The sequence below is a fragment of the Chiloscyllium plagiosum genome, unplaced genomic scaffold (genome assembly GCF_037043375.1).
Source record: "Chiloscyllium plagiosum isolate Xiang-an unplaced genomic scaffold, Cpla_swu_hap1 HiC_scaffold_33, whole genome shotgun sequence".
NCBI lineage: Eukaryota > Metazoa > Chordata > Chondrichthyes > Orectolobiformes > Hemiscylliidae > Chiloscyllium > Chiloscyllium plagiosum.
The window spans coordinates 6,600,728-6,619,312 of record NW_028270171.1 but is presented as its reverse complement, the minus strand read 5'-3'; the positions used below and the strand labels follow the sequence as shown (position 1 = coordinate 6,619,312).

Genomic DNA, 18,585 nt, shown 5'->3' with positions numbered 1-18,585 from the left:
TCTGGCACCATCTGTGAAGAGAGAAACAGAGTTAACCTTTTGAGTCCAGTCTGACTTCTTCAGTTCAATATATCCATAAAGACTGGACATTTGTGACCAGGTTCAATGTCATACTCAAAGCTCAGTGTCTACATCCCACCTTCAGTGATCTGCCAGAGACCGATTGCAATAATATTTCTCTTAGCTGGGATACAGCAATAGGAGCTATCCCAGCACCCAGTGATTCTCCCACACCCACTCAGTAGCTACACGTTGCAGAGATATTACACAAGGCATCAACCCCGGTTGCTGACATCCACAGTAAGACAAGGTTACGAAACTCCAAGTGATACACAGTGAGACAACTATCTAACCTGGGAACACAGAAGAGACTGTCCGACACTACCTGGTGATACACAATTTTCAAACAGTTATCAATGTCACTGGGAGCTTTCAGCTTCACTCCATTGTTGTAGAAGATGTTTGGCACGTTTCAACCTTAAAACCATAAGAGATGTAGGAAAAAAAGTAGGCCATTCAGCCCATCGAATCTGCTTCACCATTCATCAAAGTCTTGTCTGATCTAATCAAACTCAACTCCACTTTCTGCTACTTCCAACTCCAGATCCCACGTGAACTGAGGGATTCAAGAGGGATTTGGATGATGATTTAGATAGAAATGATGAGCAGTGAAGTAGGAAAAGGCAGGAGATTGGCACTAAGGGATAGGACCAGTGCAGGCACAATGGGCTGAATGGCTTCCTATTGCTCTGTAACAATTCTGTGATTCGCAGTTCTCTGACTAATTAAACATCTGTCCCTCTCAGCCTTGAATATGCTGAGTAACCCAACCCCTACAGCCCTGTGTGGGAAAGAATTCCAGAGAGTCACTACCCTCTGAGAGAGAAATTGCCCTCTCCATCTCTATTGTAAATAGGTGACCCCTTATTCTGAGATTATCCCCTGGTCCTAGTCTCTCCCACACAAAGGAAACAACCCCTCCACATCTACCCCGTCCAGTCCCCAAAGAACCTTATATGTTTCAATAAAGTTGCATCTCCTTCTTCGAAAATCCAGGAACCATAGAATCCCTATGGTGTGGAAACAGGCCATTCAGCCCAACAAGTCCATACTGACCCTCCGAAGAGTAACCCACCCAGACCCATTCCCCTTCCCTATTACTCTATATTTTCCCCTGACTAATGCACCTAACCTACACATCCCTGAACACTATGTGCAATTTCCCATGGCCAATTCACCTAACCTGCACATCTTTGGACTGTGGGAAGAAACCAGAGCACCTGGAGGAAATGGGGAGAATGTGCAAATTCTACACAGACAGTCGCCCAGAGGGTGGAATCGAACCCAGGTCCCTGACGCTGTGAGGTAGCAGTGCCAACCAATGTGCCACCCAGGTTGAACATACCCAACCTCTCCTCAATTTCAATGTGATGAATACAGTCAGTCTGCTCAGTGCATGCTCCTGAGAACATGGGGGATAGGAGCATTGATATGTCATTCAGCCCATCGAACCTGCTCTGTCATTGGGGTGACATGATGGCTCAGTGGTTAGCACTGCTGCCTCACAGTACCAGGGACCTGGGTTCGATCCCAGCCTTTGGTGACTGTCTGTGTGGAGTTTGTACATTCGCCCTGTATCTATGTGGTTTCTCTCCAGATGCTCTGGTTTCCTCCCGCAGTCTGAAGATATGTAGGTTAGGGTGGATTGGCCATACTAAATTGTCCATAGTGTCCAGGACTACGTGGTTTAGCAATGGTAAATGCAGGGTTACAGGAATAAGGTGGAGGTTTGGATATGAATGGGATGCCCTTTGGAGGGTTGGTGTAGATTTGATGGACTGAATGGCCTGCTCCTACATTGTAGGCAGTTTATGATTCAACTAGATTATGGTTGGGAATCTAAAGGGCACAGGATGCAAGTTACCCTCCACTCTCTTAAAGGGTCTGTCACCCCTGTGGTGGTTCACTCTGTGCAGTAAGAGATGATGCGCCATATGATGACCATTACCAGCTGAGATCCCTGAAGGACACATTTGCGTATGATATCACCTTCACTTCCTTGTGACAGACATGGTACCACTCTTAAAGTACAGTTGCTGCCGTCACAGACTTGTGCACAGCAAGATCCCCAAAATAACACACAGCAGGAGGAAGAGATTGTTAGTCTTCGGTGACGCTGGATCAAACAAAGATAGAAATGAACGGATCAGCCATCTCTAACAGACGGTCCTTAGAGGAAGACTTCTGGCTCTGAGACAAGATGGTGTCCAGTGGTGTCCCAGCACAGAGGTCTGTGGAGGCCATCTTCACCTTCGGCATCCAGGTATCCCGGTGGCTTGGCAGCTGGTCTCGGCCCATCACTGAGGCATCCGGCCCCAGTGTTCCAGTGGCCTAATGTGGCACTCCCTGTCCTGGAATAGTGGTCTCTTCCCAGCTGCATCTTCTATCATTCCTAAATAGGCTGAACTGTGACTAAGTTTATCTCAGCTTTACTTTTGTTATTCTATATGGCTTCTGTCATTAATATCGGTGCCGCGATGGGGCAGCTAATAAAACTTCTCACTGTATTTTTCATGGAAAAGTACACATGATAATAAGCTTCTATTTTACAAAAGATTTGTCAGGGAACCAGCAGAACTCCCCTTTGAGAAGGTGCCGGGGTGAGCGGGGGGTCTGTTTTATGGATTGGTGCAGACCTCAGTTTAAAGTCTCACTTGGCAGCTGGCACTTTGCCGTGATGTTGAAAAAGTCTTAGCAGTTAGACATTTTGCTGCTCTTAACCACTGCGTAGAGAGTTTTGTAACAGATTTGACCAACTCTGGGATCTCCACCTGCACTATCCGCAGATAGGTTGACGCAGAGCTGATGGGCCGAAGGGCCTCTTCCGTGTTATATGAGTCCCACAAAATGTTTGCTTGAGGCTGTTCACTCTCTGATTGTAGGGTCACCAATAAACCACATCAGCAGCTATGTATAGGTCATGGTATTGTCACTGGACTGTTAATCCAGAAGTCCAGGTGATATTCTGAGAACTCAGGTTCAAACCCTACCACAGCAGATGGTGGAAATCTGGAATTATGATTTTGATGGTGATTAATTCATTGCCAATTGTTGGAAAAATCCCATCTGGTTCCCAAAGCCCTTCAGGGAGGGCAGTCTGACTCCAGTCCGAAAGCAACATGGTTGACTCTTAACTGCCCTCTGGGCAATTAGGGATGGGCGATAAATGTGGAATCTAGCCAGTGACACCATGACTGCCAATACAGACTCACTCTAACCCTTTCTCTGCCTTTCTGATCACAGATCCTTCTCCGGTCACCAGTCTTTCTGTGGTGAATAGCACGACAGAGTCACTGACGATAAACTGGACAGTGCCCAATGATACACGAGTCTCTGTATACACATACAATATTACAGTCACGAGCGATACTGGATCTTCAATTGGGACGAACTCCACTGGGACAGGAGAGGATGTGTTCCAAGTGCACGGTCTAGAACCCGGGCTCAGATATAACCTGACAGTGATGGCAGTCACTCCCGAGGGCACACTGAGTGACCCCAAGACTACAGGAGGCACCACAAGTAAGTTACTCTCCGTTGGTCAAAGAGATAGGAGACTGAGGCTGCAGTTGGCTAATCCAGCCTGCACAGTGACGTCAGGTGGGATCAGTGATTGGAGTGGCAGAATTGACCTCAGTACCTCAGCCAATGGAATTTGAGGTGGAGCTGAATAAACAATCGAGGGTAAAATTAAAAAAAATACAAAATAAAAAAAAAATAAAAAAAATTTAAAATGAAAAAGAAATGTAAACAATTGAGGGTCTAGTTAACCTCATTGGAAAGTGGTAATGTGGTGCCCAGTGAGGACAGGGGTGGGGCATGATGGGTTTCTGTTGTTGAGTAGACACTGTTTACTGTAAGTCGCTCTTGAGGAAGTGTGTGTGGTTTTACAGTGACTGATGCCAGCAGTATGGAGTGACTCATCAACTGCTCTGTACTCAGGTTTGCGCTTCGCTCCCACAATTCCATGGGAATTTGGAGATGCTGGTCTCTCTGCATTCACTCTTGAGGAGGTAGCAAAGCCAGCATTCATTGTCCATCCACAAAGGCCCCTGAGATTGGGATGATGCTCAATCTACAATCTCAACAAGGAGAGATTGAGGAAACCAGGACTCTGTTCTCGAGAATCAAGAAGAGAGTTGATCCCATGGAAACATGCACAATTCTGACAGGGGTCATTGGGGGTAGGGTGCTTCCCTGGGCTGGGGTAGGGGATGTTTAAGCGGGAGGCTGGAAGAATGCAGCAAACCAGGCAGCATCAGGAAGTGGAGAAGTCAACGTTTCGGGCGTAATCCTATCTAGCAGCTTCAGGATACGATGAAGGCCATTTGTGACTGCCTTTATGGGGTTGTCAAAAGTCTACTGGTATTGTCACTGGACGATTAATCTGGAGACCCAGATAATAAGCTCCTGGATTCAAATCCTGCCATGGCAGATGGTGGAATTTGTAATTCAGTAATAATCTCGGATTAAGAGTCGGATTGTCGGGAAAAAACAATTTGATTCATTAATGCCCTTTAGGAAAGGGAATCTGCCATCCTTACCTGGTCTGGCTTACATGTGATTCTAGACCCACAGCAACAGGATTGAGTCTTAACTGCCCTCTAGGCAATTAGGGATGGGCAATAAATGTGGATTCTAGCCAGTGACACCATGACTGCCAATACAGACTCACTCTAACCCATTCTCTGCTTTCTGATCACAGATCCTTCTCCGGTCACCAGTCTTTCTGTGGTGAATAGCACGACAGAGTCACTGACGATAAACTGGATAGTGCCCAATGATACACGAGCCTCTGTATACACATACAATATTACAGTCATGAGCTATAATGGATCTTCAATTGGGACGAACTCCACTGGGACAGAAGAGGATGTGTTCCAAGTGCACGGTCTAGAACCCGGGCTCAGATATAACCTGACAGTGATGGCAGTCACTCCCGAGGGCACACTGAGTGACCCCAAGGCTACAGGAGGCACCACAAGTAAGTTACTCTCCGTCGGTCAAAGAGATAGGAGACTGAGGCTCCAGTTGGCTAATCCAGCCTGCACAGTGACGTCAGGTGGGATCAGTGATTGGAGCGGCAGAATTGACCTCAGTACCTCAGCCAATGGAATTTGAGGTGGAGCTGAATAAACAATTGAGGGTTTAATCCCTGCCCTCTCCTTCACTGTTTGATCACACAGCATTTCCCTTTTGTGAAGGGCACTGCTTGTCACTGGCCACACGTGTGTTTCCTTTCTTCCTGGTGGTGGAAATTGAATAAAGATTCGTGCACCTTGTGTCTCTCACTGTGTCTCACACCTGCACACACACACACCATGGGGGCTGGGGAAAAAATAAGCACTACCGCAGTTAGGTGGCAGAGTGGGGGTTAGAAAATAAAACACAAAAAAAGAAAAAAAAAGGGGTTTTAGAGAAAAAAACAAAAAAATTAAAAATATAATCAATCGAGGGTAAAATAAAAAAAACCTGAAAAAAAAGAAAAAATTAAAATGAAAAAGAAATGTAAACAATTGAGGGTCTAGTTAACCTCATTGGAAAGTGGTAATGTGGTGCCCAGTGAGGACAGGGGTGGGGCACGATGGGTTTCTGTTGTTGAGTAGACACTGTTTACTGGAAGTCGCTCTTGAGGAAGTGTGTGTGGTTTTACAGAGTGACTGATGCCAGCAGTATGGAGTGACTCATCAACTGCTCTGTACTCAGGTTTGCGCTTCGCTCCCACAATTCCATGGGAATTTGGAGATGCTGGTCTCTCTGCGTTCACTCTTGAGGAGGTAGCAAAGCCAGCATTCATTGTCCATCCACAAAGGCCCCTGAGATTGGGATGATGCTCAATCTACAACCTCAACAAGGAGAGATTGAGGAAACCAGGACTCTGTTCTCGAGAATCAAGAAGAGAGTTGATCCCATGGAAACATGCACTATTCTGACAGGGGTCATTGGGGGTAGGGTGCTTCCCTGGGCTGGGGTAGGGGATGTTCAAGCAGGAGGCTGGAAGAATGCAGCAAATCAGGCAGCATCAGGAAGTGGTGAAGTCAACGTTTCGGGCGTAATCCTATCTAGCAGCTTCAGGATACGATGAAGGCCATTTGTGACTGCCTTTATGGGGTTGTCAAAAGTCTACTGGTATTGTCACTGGACGATTAATCTGGAGACCCAGATAATAAGGTCCTGGATTCAAATCTTGCCATGGCAGATGGTGAAATTTGTAATTCAGTAATAATCTCGGATTAAGAGTCAGATTGTCGGGAAAAACCAATTTGATTCATTAATGCCCTTTAGGAAAGGGAATCTGCCATCCTTACCTGGTCTGGCTTACATGTGATTCTAGACCCACAGCAACAGGATTGACTCTTAACTGCCCTCTAGGCAATTAGGGATGGGCAATAAATGTGGATTCTAGCCAGTGACACCATGACTGCCAATACAGACTCACTCTAACCCTTTCTCTGCCTTTCTGATCACAGATCCTTCTCCGGTCACCAGTCTTTCTGTGGTGAATAGCACGACAGAGTCACTGACGATAAACTGGACAGTGCCCAATGATACACGAGTCTCTGTATACACATACAATATTACAGTCACGAGCGATACTGGATCTTCAATTGGGACGAACTCCACTGGGACAGAAGAGGATGTGTTCCAAATGCACGGTCTAGAACCCGGGCTCAGATATAACCTGACAGTGATGGCAGTCACTCCCGAGGGCACACTGAGTGACCCCAAGGCTACAGGAGGCACCACAAGTAAGTTACCCTCCGTCGGTCAAAGAGATAGGAGACTGAGGCTGCAGTTGGCTAATCCAGCCTGCACAGTGACGTCAGGTGGGATCAGTGATTGGAGTGGCAGAATTGACCTCAGTACCTCAGCCAATGGAATTTGAGGTGGAGCTGAATAAACAATCGAGGGTAAAATTTAAAAAAATACAAAATAAAAAAAAGAAAACAATTTAAAATGAAAAAGAAATGTAAACAATTGAGGGTCTAGTTAACCTCATTGGAAAGTGGTAATGTGGTGCCCAGTGAGGACAGGGGTGGGGCACGATGGGTTTCTGTTGTTGAGTAGACACTGTTTACTGTAAGTCGCTCTTGAGGAAGTGTGTGTGGTTTTACAGTGTGACTGATGCCAGCAGTATGGAGTGACTCATCAACTGCTCTGTACTCAGGTTTGTGCATTGCTCCCACAATTCCATGGGAATTTGGAGATGCTGGTCTCTCTGCGTTCACTCTTGAGGAGGTAGCAAAGCCAGCATTCATTGTCCATCCACAAAGGCCCCTGAGATTGGGATGATGCTCAATCTACAATCTCAACAAGGAGAGATTGAGGAAATCAGGACTCTGTTCTCGAGAATCAAGAAGAGAGTTGATCCCATGGAAACATGCACAATTCTGACAGGGGTCATTGGGGGTAGGGTGCTTCCCTGGGCTGGGGTAGGGGATGGTCAAGCGGGAGGCTGGAAGAATGCAGCAAACCAGGCAGCATCAGGAAGTGGAGAAGTCAATGTTTCGGGCGTAATCCTATCTAGCAGCTTCAGGATACGATGAAGGCCATTTGTGACTGCCTTTATGGGGTTGTCAAAAGTCTACTGGTATTGTCACTGGACGATTAATCTGGAGACCCAGATAATAAGCTCCTGGATTCAAATCCTGCCATGGCAGATGGTGGAATTTGAATTCAGTAATAATCTCGGATTAAGAGTCGGATTGTCAGGAAAAACCAATTTGATTCATTAATGCCCTTTAGGAAAGGGAATCTCCCATCCTTACCTGGTCTGGCTTACATGTGATTCTAGACCCACAGCAACAGGATTGAGTCTTAACTGCCCTCTGGGCAATTAGGGATGGGCATTAAATGCTGGGCCTAGCCAGAGATGCCCTTTTCCTATTAATGCATTAAAAATGACTTAGATGAGGAAGACTTTCTTCACTCAAAGTGGCGGTGGTGAATTTTTGGAATTCTCTGTATGGGGAGGGGGTGAGTGGAGTTGCTGTGGAGTCTCAGTCATTGGGTATCTTCAAGACAGAGATCAATAGATTTTGAGATATGAGAGACATCATGGGATATGGGGGTGACCACGGGGAAATGGCCTATGCGGTAGAAGACCAGCCGTGGTCTTATTGGATTTCAGAGCAACAGCTCAAGGGGCTGAACGGCCTATTTTCAACGATCTCATATGCAACTGAATGGAATGCTGATTGTGTTGCTGTGGGTAACAAGTCACGTGGAGCCGAATTGGCAAAACGATGCCTCCCTTGGCAGGGATCGGTGAACCAGCTGGGTTTTTCTTACAACAACCCATTTGTTTCATGCTCATCAGAAGCTTGATGGAGCTTAACAAAATTGGAGTGGTTGAATAAGCTAGGGCTGTTTTCCTTGAGGCATCAGAGGCTAAGGGTGACCTTATAAAGATTTATAAAATCCTGAAGGCATGGATAAGATAAATAAACAAAGTCTTTTCCCTGGGGGAGCCCAGAACTAGAGGGCATAAGTTTAGGGTGAGAGGGAAAAGATATAAAAGGGACCTAAGGGGCAGCTTTTTCTCACAGAGGATGGTGTGTATATCGAATGAGCTGCCAAAGGAAGTGGTGGAGGCTGGTACAATTACAGCATTTAAAAGGCATCTGGTTGGGTATATGACTGTGAAGGGTTTGGAGGGATATGATCCAGGTGCAGGCAAGTTGGACTAGATTGGGTTGGAAGATCTGGTCGGCATGGACGAGTTGGAACGAGCTGCACATCTCTACGACTCTGTATCCACGTGGTGCTTTTTGTAACCTTAGTGGCTTCTGCTGTCGTGAGAAGCCGGTGGATTTGGGTTGGAGTGTGCATATTGCAATGGTGTCCACTGGTGGCTCATGACCTTAACAGTTTCCCCTTCAACAGTGAGTGATCGCTCTCTCATACTGACAAACCCTTTTATTGAGAAAGTGAGGACTGCAGATGCTGGAGATCAGAGTCAAAAAGTGTGGCGCTGGAAAAGCACAGCAGGTCAGGCAGCATCCGAGGAGCAAGAGAGTCAATGTTTTGGGCGTAAGCCTTTCGTCAAGAATGTGGGGGGAGGGGGTAAGGGGCTGACAGGTAAATATGAGGGTGGGGGTGGGGGTGAGGTAGCTGGGAAGGAGATAGGTAGATGCAGGTGGGTGGTGATGGCGCTTGGTCAGAGGGGAGGAGATCAGATAGGTGGGAAGGAAGATTGGCAGGTAGGACAGTTGAAGAGGGCGGTGCTGAGTTGGAGGGTTGGGTCAGGGATAAGGTGGTAGGAGGGGAGATGAGGAAACTGGTGAAGTCGATGTTGATGCCGTGTGGTTGGAGGGTTCCAAGGCAGAGGATGAGGTGTTCTTCCTCCAGGCATCGGGTGGCTTGGATTTGGCTGTGGAAGAGGCCCAGGACCTGCATGTCCTTGGCGGAGTGGGAGGGGGAGTTGAAGTGTTCAGCCACAGGGCAGTGGGGGTGTTTGGTGTGTATGTCCCAGAGGTGTTCTCTGAAACGTTCAGCAACTTGGCATCCTGTCTCCCCAAAGTAGAGGAGACCACATCGAGAGCAACGGACGCAGTAGATTAGCTGTTTGGATGTGCAGGAAAATCTCTACCAATGTTTGTCCAAGGCCCCAAAAGAAAGTGTAAAATCTGTGCCCACATCTCCCCCCTCACCACTGTCCAAGACTCCAAAGGATCTTTCCACATCCGACAGAGATTTTCACGGAACGTTTCAGAGAACATCTCTGGGACACATGCATCAAACAACTCCCTGCCTCATGGCCAACCACTTCAAATCCCCCTCCCACTCCGCCAAGGACATGCAAGTCCTGGTCCTCCTCCAAAGGCCAAATCCAAGTCACCTGATGCCTGGAGGATGAACGCCTCATCTTCCACCTTGGGACCTTCCAACCACATGGCATCAACGTCGACTTCACCAGTTTCCTCATCTCCAATCCCCCCACCTCATTCCAGATTCAACCCTCAAACTAGGCACCGCCTCTTGTGCTGTCCTACCTGTCTATCTTCCTTCCCACCTATCCGCTCCACCTTCCACTCTGACCTATCACCATTATCCCCCACCTGCATCTATGTATCGCCTTCCTAGCTACCCCACACCCACCCCCACCCCCACCCTCCAATTAATCTCAGCATCCGCTCCCCCTACCACCACCACATTCATAATGAAGGATTTATACCCGAAATGTCGATTCTCCTGCTCCTCAGATACTGCCTGACCTGCTGTGCTTTTCCAGCGCCACGCTTTTAAACTTTTTTTATTGACCCTGTTGTACACAGTACCACTCCCTGGATTCGTTGTCTGTCTCTCTTTTGTACAGACGATACCATCTGCTCTTCACAGTCCCTTTCAAATGACTGTTACATGTATCAAGTTACATATAACCATCTCATTAACATCTCCATTCTCCAGGGAGGGAAATGTCACTAATTCAATAATCCAGACTTCATAATATTCTGGAGGGATGGATTTGAATCCTGTTGTGGCTGATGGTGAAATTTGAATTATCATTTTAAAAAATCTGGAATTAAAAGCTAGTCTAATTATTGTAAACGCACAACTGGTTCACTCAGGCCTTTTAGGGAAGGGAATCTGCTATCAGCACCTGGTCTGGCCTACATCAGAGATACAGTAATATGGTTGACTCTGAACTGCTCTCTGAAGTGGCCCAGTGAACCATCGGTCCAAGGGCATTTAGGGATGGGTAATAAATACTGGCCCAATTGCACAACAGTAAAACCACCTGAAATACTACACACTAACTGAAGTCAGTTTGAATTACGATGGTAATGAAGTGTGGTGTCAAATGAGGGGAAGCCGCAAACAGATTATTTGCATTTTATGCTGTATCCTGAGAGGGTAAAGTGTGCCTGGGCATTAGGGCACCTCCCCATTTTCTCTCTGACGGCAACCTTTATTTTACCTCAACTTGAGGCACATGATGGAATTCAGATTAAAAGTGTCAAGTTACAGCTGACTCCTTCAACAGTGCAGCACTCCCTCACTACTGTATTGAAAAGTTCTCTTGTCCCCTTGTGATGCTGTTCTATTTTTAATCACATTTATAATCCTGGCATGAACTTACTTCGGATTGAATTTGCTGCTGAAATTCTCAAACTTTTTCAATGACTGAGCAGGCTTCATCAACATCTGGTCCAGGGAGTCAAAGAATACCACACTGTGACTTTTAGATGGGAGGGACAGTTTGGAGACCTCTGCCTATGTATGAACTCACTAGGGACAAATACAGGGTAATGTGCGTGCGGAATAAACTTCCAGAGGAAGTGATGGATGTTTATACGATTACAATGTTTAAAAGATATTTGGATAAATGCATGAATAGGAAAGGTTTGGTGGAATAAGGGCCAGGAGCAGGAAGGTAGGACTAGCTTAGTTTGGGATTATGTTCAGCATGGACTGGTTGGACCGAAGGGTCTGTTTTTGTAGTGTATGACTCTATGACTCTGTCTTTCTATTAACCGATCCTTCTCCAGTCACCAATCTGTCTCTGGTGAACATGACAACGCAGTCACTGACGATAAACTGGACAATGCCCACTGATAACCGAGCCTTCAAATACACATACAACACCACAGTTTCAAATGGTATTGAACCTTTCATTAATTCCTACTCCGCTGGACCAGAAGAAAATGTGTTCCAAGTGTCGGCTCTGAAACCCGGGCTCACCTATAACCTGGCAGTGAAGGCAGTCACTCCGGAGGGCACACTGAGTGAACCTGAGATCCTGATGGCCACCACAGGTACATCACACTCTGTCGGTTAAAGAGACAGTCCCCCCACTGAGGGTTCAGTGTGTGTGCATTTTGCAGTTAGTGGCTGGCACCTTACACAGTGCAGAGTTAGAATGTGGAGAGTGTTGTGGAGGTTAGACTAATCCAGCGCCTTATAGATGTTTACAGTGCAGAAGGAGGCCATTTGGCCCATCGAGTCTCTGGACACCAACAAAGATCTTGGCCCATAGCCCTAGAGGCTATGGCAATGCAAGTGAATATCAAAGGACTGATAAAATATCATGATGGTTTCTTTCCAGATTCTCATGACAATCTGAGTGAAAAAAGACTCCTCCACTCTCCTCTTAGCTTTGTGCCTACTACCTTTGATCTATGCCCCTCGACTACTGGAAAAAATGCCTCCTGTCCGTCCTATCCATGCCTCTCATGGTTTTTTTCATTTCCATCAGGTCCCCTCTCAATTATCACTGCTCCAGAAAAAGCAACCCCAGTCGATTCCAACCTTCCCTCATAACACACGCCCTCCACTCACAGGAAATCTCCTCTACACTCTTTCTAATGTAATCACCCCCCTCCTTTTAACAGTAGAGACAATCTCCAATTGGATCTCCTGTGCCTGGAGTTAGAGCTCATCATGGACACGGGGGCTAAAATAACATGCTCAAGAGAAAGTACATTGACTGATCTGAACAGGAGCTTTGCAAAAGAATCGAGACTGACAGTAATGGGAGCAAGAGAGACCAGAGCAGAGCTCACATTACTGCTCATCGTGTGGAGGAAGAGAGATGTTACCTGTTGTGGTTCTGTTCGCCGAGCTGGGAATTTGTGTTGCAGACGTTTCGTCCCCTGTCTAGGTGACATCCTCAGTGCTTGGGAGCCTCCCTGTGAAGCGCTTCTGTGATCTTTCCTCCGGTATTTGTAGTGGTTTGAATCTGCCGCTTCCATTTGTCAATTCCAGCTGTCCCCTGCAGTGGCCGGTATATTGGGTCCAGGTCGATGTGCTTATTGATTGAATCTGTGGATGAGTGCCATGCCTCTAGGAATTCCCTGGCTGTTCTCTGTTTGGCTTGTCCTATAATAGTAGTGTTGTCCCAGTTGAACTCATGTTGCTTGTTATCTGAATGTGTGGCTACTAAGGATAGCTGGTTGTGTCGTTTCGTGGCTAGTTGGTGTTCATGGATGCAGATCGTTAGCTGTCTTCCTGTTTGTCCTATGTAGTGTTTTGTGCAGTCCTTGCATGGGATTTTGTACACTACATTGGTTTTGCTCATGCTGGGTATCGGGTCCTTCGTCCTGGTGAGTTGTTGTCTGAGAGTGGCTGTTGGTTTGTGTGCTGTTATAAGTCCTAGTGGTCGCAGTAGTCTGGCTGTCACTTCAGAAATGTTTTTGATGTATGGTAGTGTGGCTAGTCCTTTGGGTTGTGGCATGTCCTCATTCCATTGTCTTTCCCTTAGGCATCTGTTGATGAAATTGCGGGGGTATCCGTTTTTGGCGAATACATTGTATAGGTGTTCTTCTTCCTCTTTTTGCAGTTCTGTGTGTGTGCACTGCAGTGTGTTGTGGCCCTTTTGAACAGTGTCTTGATGCAACTTCTTTTGTGTGTGTTGGGATGGTTGCTTTCATAGTTTAGGACTTGGTCTGTGTGTGTGGCTTTCCTGTATGTTCTGTGGGTGTGGCTTTCCAGATGTTACCTGTCTGAGCATTTTATATTATTCGAGACTCCTTACCGTCAATTAATTAGTTGTGAAGAGTAACGACTGTTGGAAAACCATAAGAAATAGGAACAGGACTAGGCCATTCAGCCCCTCCAGCCTGCTCCATCATTCAATAGAATCCAACATACCTCACATCCACTGTCCTACCCTTTCCCTGTAACCCTCGATTCCCCGACTGGTCACGAATCTATCTCAGTCTTAAATATACACAAGTCACCCCCACAGCTCTCTGTGGCAAGGCGTTTGAAAGACTCACAATCTTCTAAGAGAGGAAATTCCTCCTCATCTCAGTCTTAAATTGTAACCATGACGTGGAGGTGCTGGTGTTGGACTGGGGTGGACAAGGTCAGAAGACACACGACACCAAGGTATAGTCCGACAGGTTTATTTGAAATCACAAGCTTTTGGAGAGCTGCCCCTTCGTCAGGTGACCTGGTCCACTGGCCGTAGTGTCCGTGAACACACAGGATGAACAGCCTTTCACATTAACCCTTTCTCTGCCTTTGTGTTCACAGATCCAACGGCTGTCTCTAATCTCTCTGTGGTGAATAGGACAACAGAGTCACTGACAATAAACTGGACGTTGCCCACTGATATACGGGCCTCCAATTACACGTACAACATCACAGTTACAAATGATGCTAAGTATTTCATTGCATCCTACAGCATTGCACCAGGACAGAATGTGTTCCAAGTGCCAGCTTTGAAACCTGGGCTCAGATATAACCTGACAGTGAAGGCAGTCACTCCGGAGAACACACTGAGTGAACCCAAAATTATAGAAGGCACCACAAGTAAGTTACCATCCATCGGTTAAAGTGACAAGGGAGGTGGAGCAGAGTTCGCTTTAGTACTGATGGTGTGAACAAAGAGAAAGGTGCTTGCTTGAGCATTGCATGTTCTCTAGATGCTCTCAGAGCATCCGACAGCCAGTGAAATCGGCTTGAATGTTGCCAGATGGACAGAGCTTCCCAAAGCTTTACACTTATCAGGGCAAACACGAGAATGCCAAATTTCAAATTACCACAACGATTTACGTGAGAAAGGGCTGGAGATTGTTGAGTGTGAGGAGCCAGGGCATTGCAATCAGAGTTGGTAACACTGAAACATAAGCTCACCAAACTCCGAGCTCATTCACTCTGGCACTGCTGGAATAATTCCCTGGCATTAACAGGTAACAGCTCCCTGACCAGTCAGGCTCACCTTGCCAGCACAGCCTCAGTGATTGCAATGGCAGAATGCCTTGTCTCCATCTGAAATTGGGAAACATTACCACAAAGATTGGGCAATAAGCATTTTACTTTTATTCATTCATGGGATGAGGGTGTTGCTTGCTGGGCCGTTCTTTACTGCACATCCTCTGAGGTAGTTAACAATTGAACACTGTGGATCTGGAGTCACGTGTAGTCCAGACCAGGTAAGGATGGCAGATTTCCTTCCCTAAATGACATTAATGAACCAGATGAACAACCTGAAACTCTCTTCTGCAAACTGCAACTGATAGTCCATAAATCACAGGTGTTAAACCTGAGGTTGATGCATTTTCATTCCTGAACAAATAAAGCCATACAGACTAAGTTTAGCCAGAGACCAATCCCATTGGTATTGAGTTACAGTACAGGCTTGATGGTCAAATGGCTCCTTCTGATCCCATCTTCACAGTCATTACCCTTTCCCTCTGATGGGGGATTTTGAGACTGGGGGGGCATACCATTAAGCTGGGAGGAGAAAGATTTTAAAAAGACATGAGGGGCAAAGTTTTTACACAGAGGGTTGTTCATGGAATGAACTTCCTGAGGAAGTGGTGGATTTGGGCAATGTTTAAAAGACGTTTGGATAAACACATGAATAGGAAAGGTTTGGAGGGATATGGGTCAAGTGCAGGTGGGACTAGTTTTGTTTGGGAACTTGGTCAGCATGGACTGGTTGGACTGAAGGATCTGTTTCCGTGCTGTATGACTCATTGACTCTATGGCATGGAGCCCATAGACTGATGGTTATCTCCAGTTGATTGTTCAGTGAGTGATGGCAGGAGAAATGCACATTTGGAATTTGAGGAGAACTCCCCATCTCTTCTCCAAAGGGAAGCTTTTGATCTATTTCCAGTTGATGCACCAGTTGGACTCCTGGTTTAAAGCCTTATCTGTAAGATGGTGCCTTTGATGATGCCTCGGTTATGGTGCTGAGAAATTGCCTTGGATTCATCTCAGAGATAAGATGCTGTACTGACAAAGCTGTGTCTATGCCTCTGATCGAAATGTGTGTCAGATGTGGGTCCTTTCTTGATGTGTGATGTCTTCATGACAGTTTGTCAGTATACTGGGGCGGCATGGTGGCTCAGTAGTTAACACAGCTGCCTCTACAGCTGGTGTAGGAGGGAGGGCTTCAGGCATTTGGACAATTGGACTGCATTCTGGGGAAGGTGGGACCTGTACAAGCAGGACGGGTTGCACCTGAACCAGAAGGGCACCAATATCCTGGGGGTTAGGTTTGCTAGCACTCTTCGGGGGGATTTAAACTAATTTGGCAGGGGGATGGGATCCGGACTTGTAGTCCAGCAAGTAGGCTAGCTGTTTGTCAGGATGTCCAAGTGTGTGGAGAGGCTGTGAAGAAGGTAGCACTGACAGGGAATACTTACGGACACAGAGATGGGTTCAAGTGCGTATACTTCAACGCAAGGAGTATCAGAAATAAGGTCGGTGAACTTAAGGCGTGGATAGGTACCTGGGACTACGATGTTGTGGCCATCACGGAAACGTGGATAGAAGAGGGACAGGAATGGTTGTTGGAGGTTCCTGGTTACAGATGTTTCAGTAGGATTAGGGAGGGTGGTAAAAAAGGAGGGGGGGTGGCGTTGCTAATTAGAAATGGTATAACAGCTGCAGAAAGGCAGTTCGAGAGGGATCTGCCTTTGGAGGTAGTATGGGCTGAAGTCAGAAATAGGAAAGGTGCAGTCACCTTGTTGGGTGTTTACTATAGGCCCCCCAATAGCAGCAGAGATGTGGAGAAACAGATTGGGAAACAGATTTTGGAAAGGTGCAGAAGCCACAGGGTAGTAGTCATGGGCGATTTCAACTTCCCAAATATTGATTGGAAGCTCTTTAGATCAAGTAGATTGGATGGGACAGTGTTTGTGCAGTGTGTCCAGGAAGCTTTTCTAACACAGTATGTAGATTGTCCGACCAGAGGGGAGGCCATTTTGGATTTGGTACTCGGTAATGAACCGGGACAAGTGATGGGCTTGTTAGTGGGTGAACATTTTGGTGATGGTGACCACAATTCTGTGACTTTCACCTTGGTTATGGAGAGAGATAGGTGCGTGCAACAGGGTAGGTTTTACAATTGGGGGAAGGGGAATTACGATGCTGTAAGACAGGATCTGAGGAGCATAAGTTGGGAGCATAGGCTGTCGGGGAAGGAAGTCGTGGAAATGTGGAACTTTTTCAAGGAACAGATACGACGTGTCCTTGATATGTATGTACCGGTCAGGCAGGAAAGAAATGGTCGTGTGAGGGAACCTTGGTTGACGAGGGAGGTTGAATGTCTTGTAAAGAGGAAGAAGGAGGCTTACATAAGGTTGAGGAAACAGGGTTCAGACAGAGCAGTGGAGGGATACAGGATAGCCAGAAGGGACCTGAAGAAAGGGATTAGGAGAGCCAAGAGAGGGCATGAAAAATCTCTGGCGGATAGGATCAAGGAGAACCCAAAGGCATTTTATGCATATGTGAGAAACATGAGAATGACGAGAACGAGGGTAGGTCCAATCAAGGACAGTAGTGGGAGACTGTGTATTGAGTCAGAAGAGATAGGAGAGATCTTGAATGAGTACTTTTCTTCAGTATTTACGAATGAGAGGAACCGTATTGTTGAAGAGGAGAGTGTGAAACGGACTGGTAAGCTAGAGGAGATACATATTAGGAAGGAAGATACGTTGGACATTTTGAACAACTTGAGGATAGACAAGTCCCCCGGGCCTGATGGGATATATCCGAGGATTATGTGGGAAGCAAGAGAGGAAATTGCAGTACCGTTGGCAATGATCTTTTCATCTTCACTGTCAACGGGGGTGGTACCAGGGGACTGGAGAGTGGCGAATGTTGTGCCCCTGTTCAAAAAAGGGAATAGGGATAACCCCTGGAATTACAGGCCAGTTAGTCTTACTTCGGTGGTAGGTAAAGTATTGGAAAGGGTACTGAGGGATAGGATTTATGAGTATCTGGAAAGGCACTGCTTGATTAGGGACAGCCAGCACGGATTTGTGAAGGGTAGGTCTTGCCTTACAAGTCTGATTGAATTCTTTGAGGAGGTGACCAAGCATGTGGATGAGGGTAGAGCAGTGGATGTAGTATACATGGATTTTAGTAAGGCATTTGATAAGGTTCCCCATGGTAGGCTTATGCGGAAAGTCAGGAGGCATGGGATAGTGGGAAATTTGGCCAATTGGATAGAAAACTGGCTAACCGGTCGAAGTCAGAGAGTGGTGGTAGATGGTAAATATTCAGCCTGGAGCCCAGTTACAAGTGGAGTTCCGCAGGGATCAGTTCTGGGTCCTCTGCTGTTCGTAATTTTTATTAATGACTTGGATGAGGGAGTCGAAGGGTGGGTCAGTAAATTTGCAGATGATACGAAGATTGGTGGAGTTGTGGATAGTGAGGAGGGCTGTTGTCGGCTGCAAAGGGACTTGGATATGATGCAGAGCTGGGCTGAGGAGTGGCAGATGGAGTTCAACCCTGCCAAGTGTGAGGTTGTCCATTTTGGAAAGACAAATAAGAATGCGGAATGCAGGGTTAACGGTAGGGTTCTTAGTGAGGTGGAGGAACAGAGGGATCTTGGGGTCTATGTTCATAGGTCTTTGAAAGTTGCCACTCAGGTGGATAGAGCTTGTAAGAAGGCCTATGGTGTATTAGCATTCATTAGCAGAGGGATTAAATTCAAGAGTCGTGAAGTGATGTTGCAACTGTACAGGACTTTGGTTAGGCCACATTTGGAATACTGTGTGCAGTTCTGGTCGCCTCACTTTAGGAAAGATGTGGAAGCTTTGGAGAGGGTGCAGAGAAGAT

The 18,585-nt window shown here is 46.6% G+C and overlaps 1 protein-coding gene across 2 annotated transcripts in view; it reads left to right on the top strand.

Moving 5' to 3' along the window:
- The window catches only part of LOC122542007 (receptor-type tyrosine-protein phosphatase H-like), a 116,370-nt gene that overhangs the window by 53,307 nt on the left and 44,478 nt on the right, over positions 1–18,585 (top strand). Inside the window, exons 4-7 of one of the 2 annotated variants that reach the window (XM_087978246.1) lie at positions 3,304–3,582; positions 4,766–5,044; positions 6,531–6,809; positions 14,041–14,319. In XM_087978246.1, coding sequence (XP_087834372.1) covers positions 3,304–3,582; positions 4,766–5,044; positions 6,531–6,809; positions 14,041–14,319 — 1,116 coding nt within the window. The remainder of the gene's footprint in view (positions 1–3,303; positions 3,583–4,765; positions 5,045–6,530; positions 6,810–14,040; positions 14,320–18,585) is intronic. The other variant, XM_087978247.1, reaches the window with a different exon arrangement.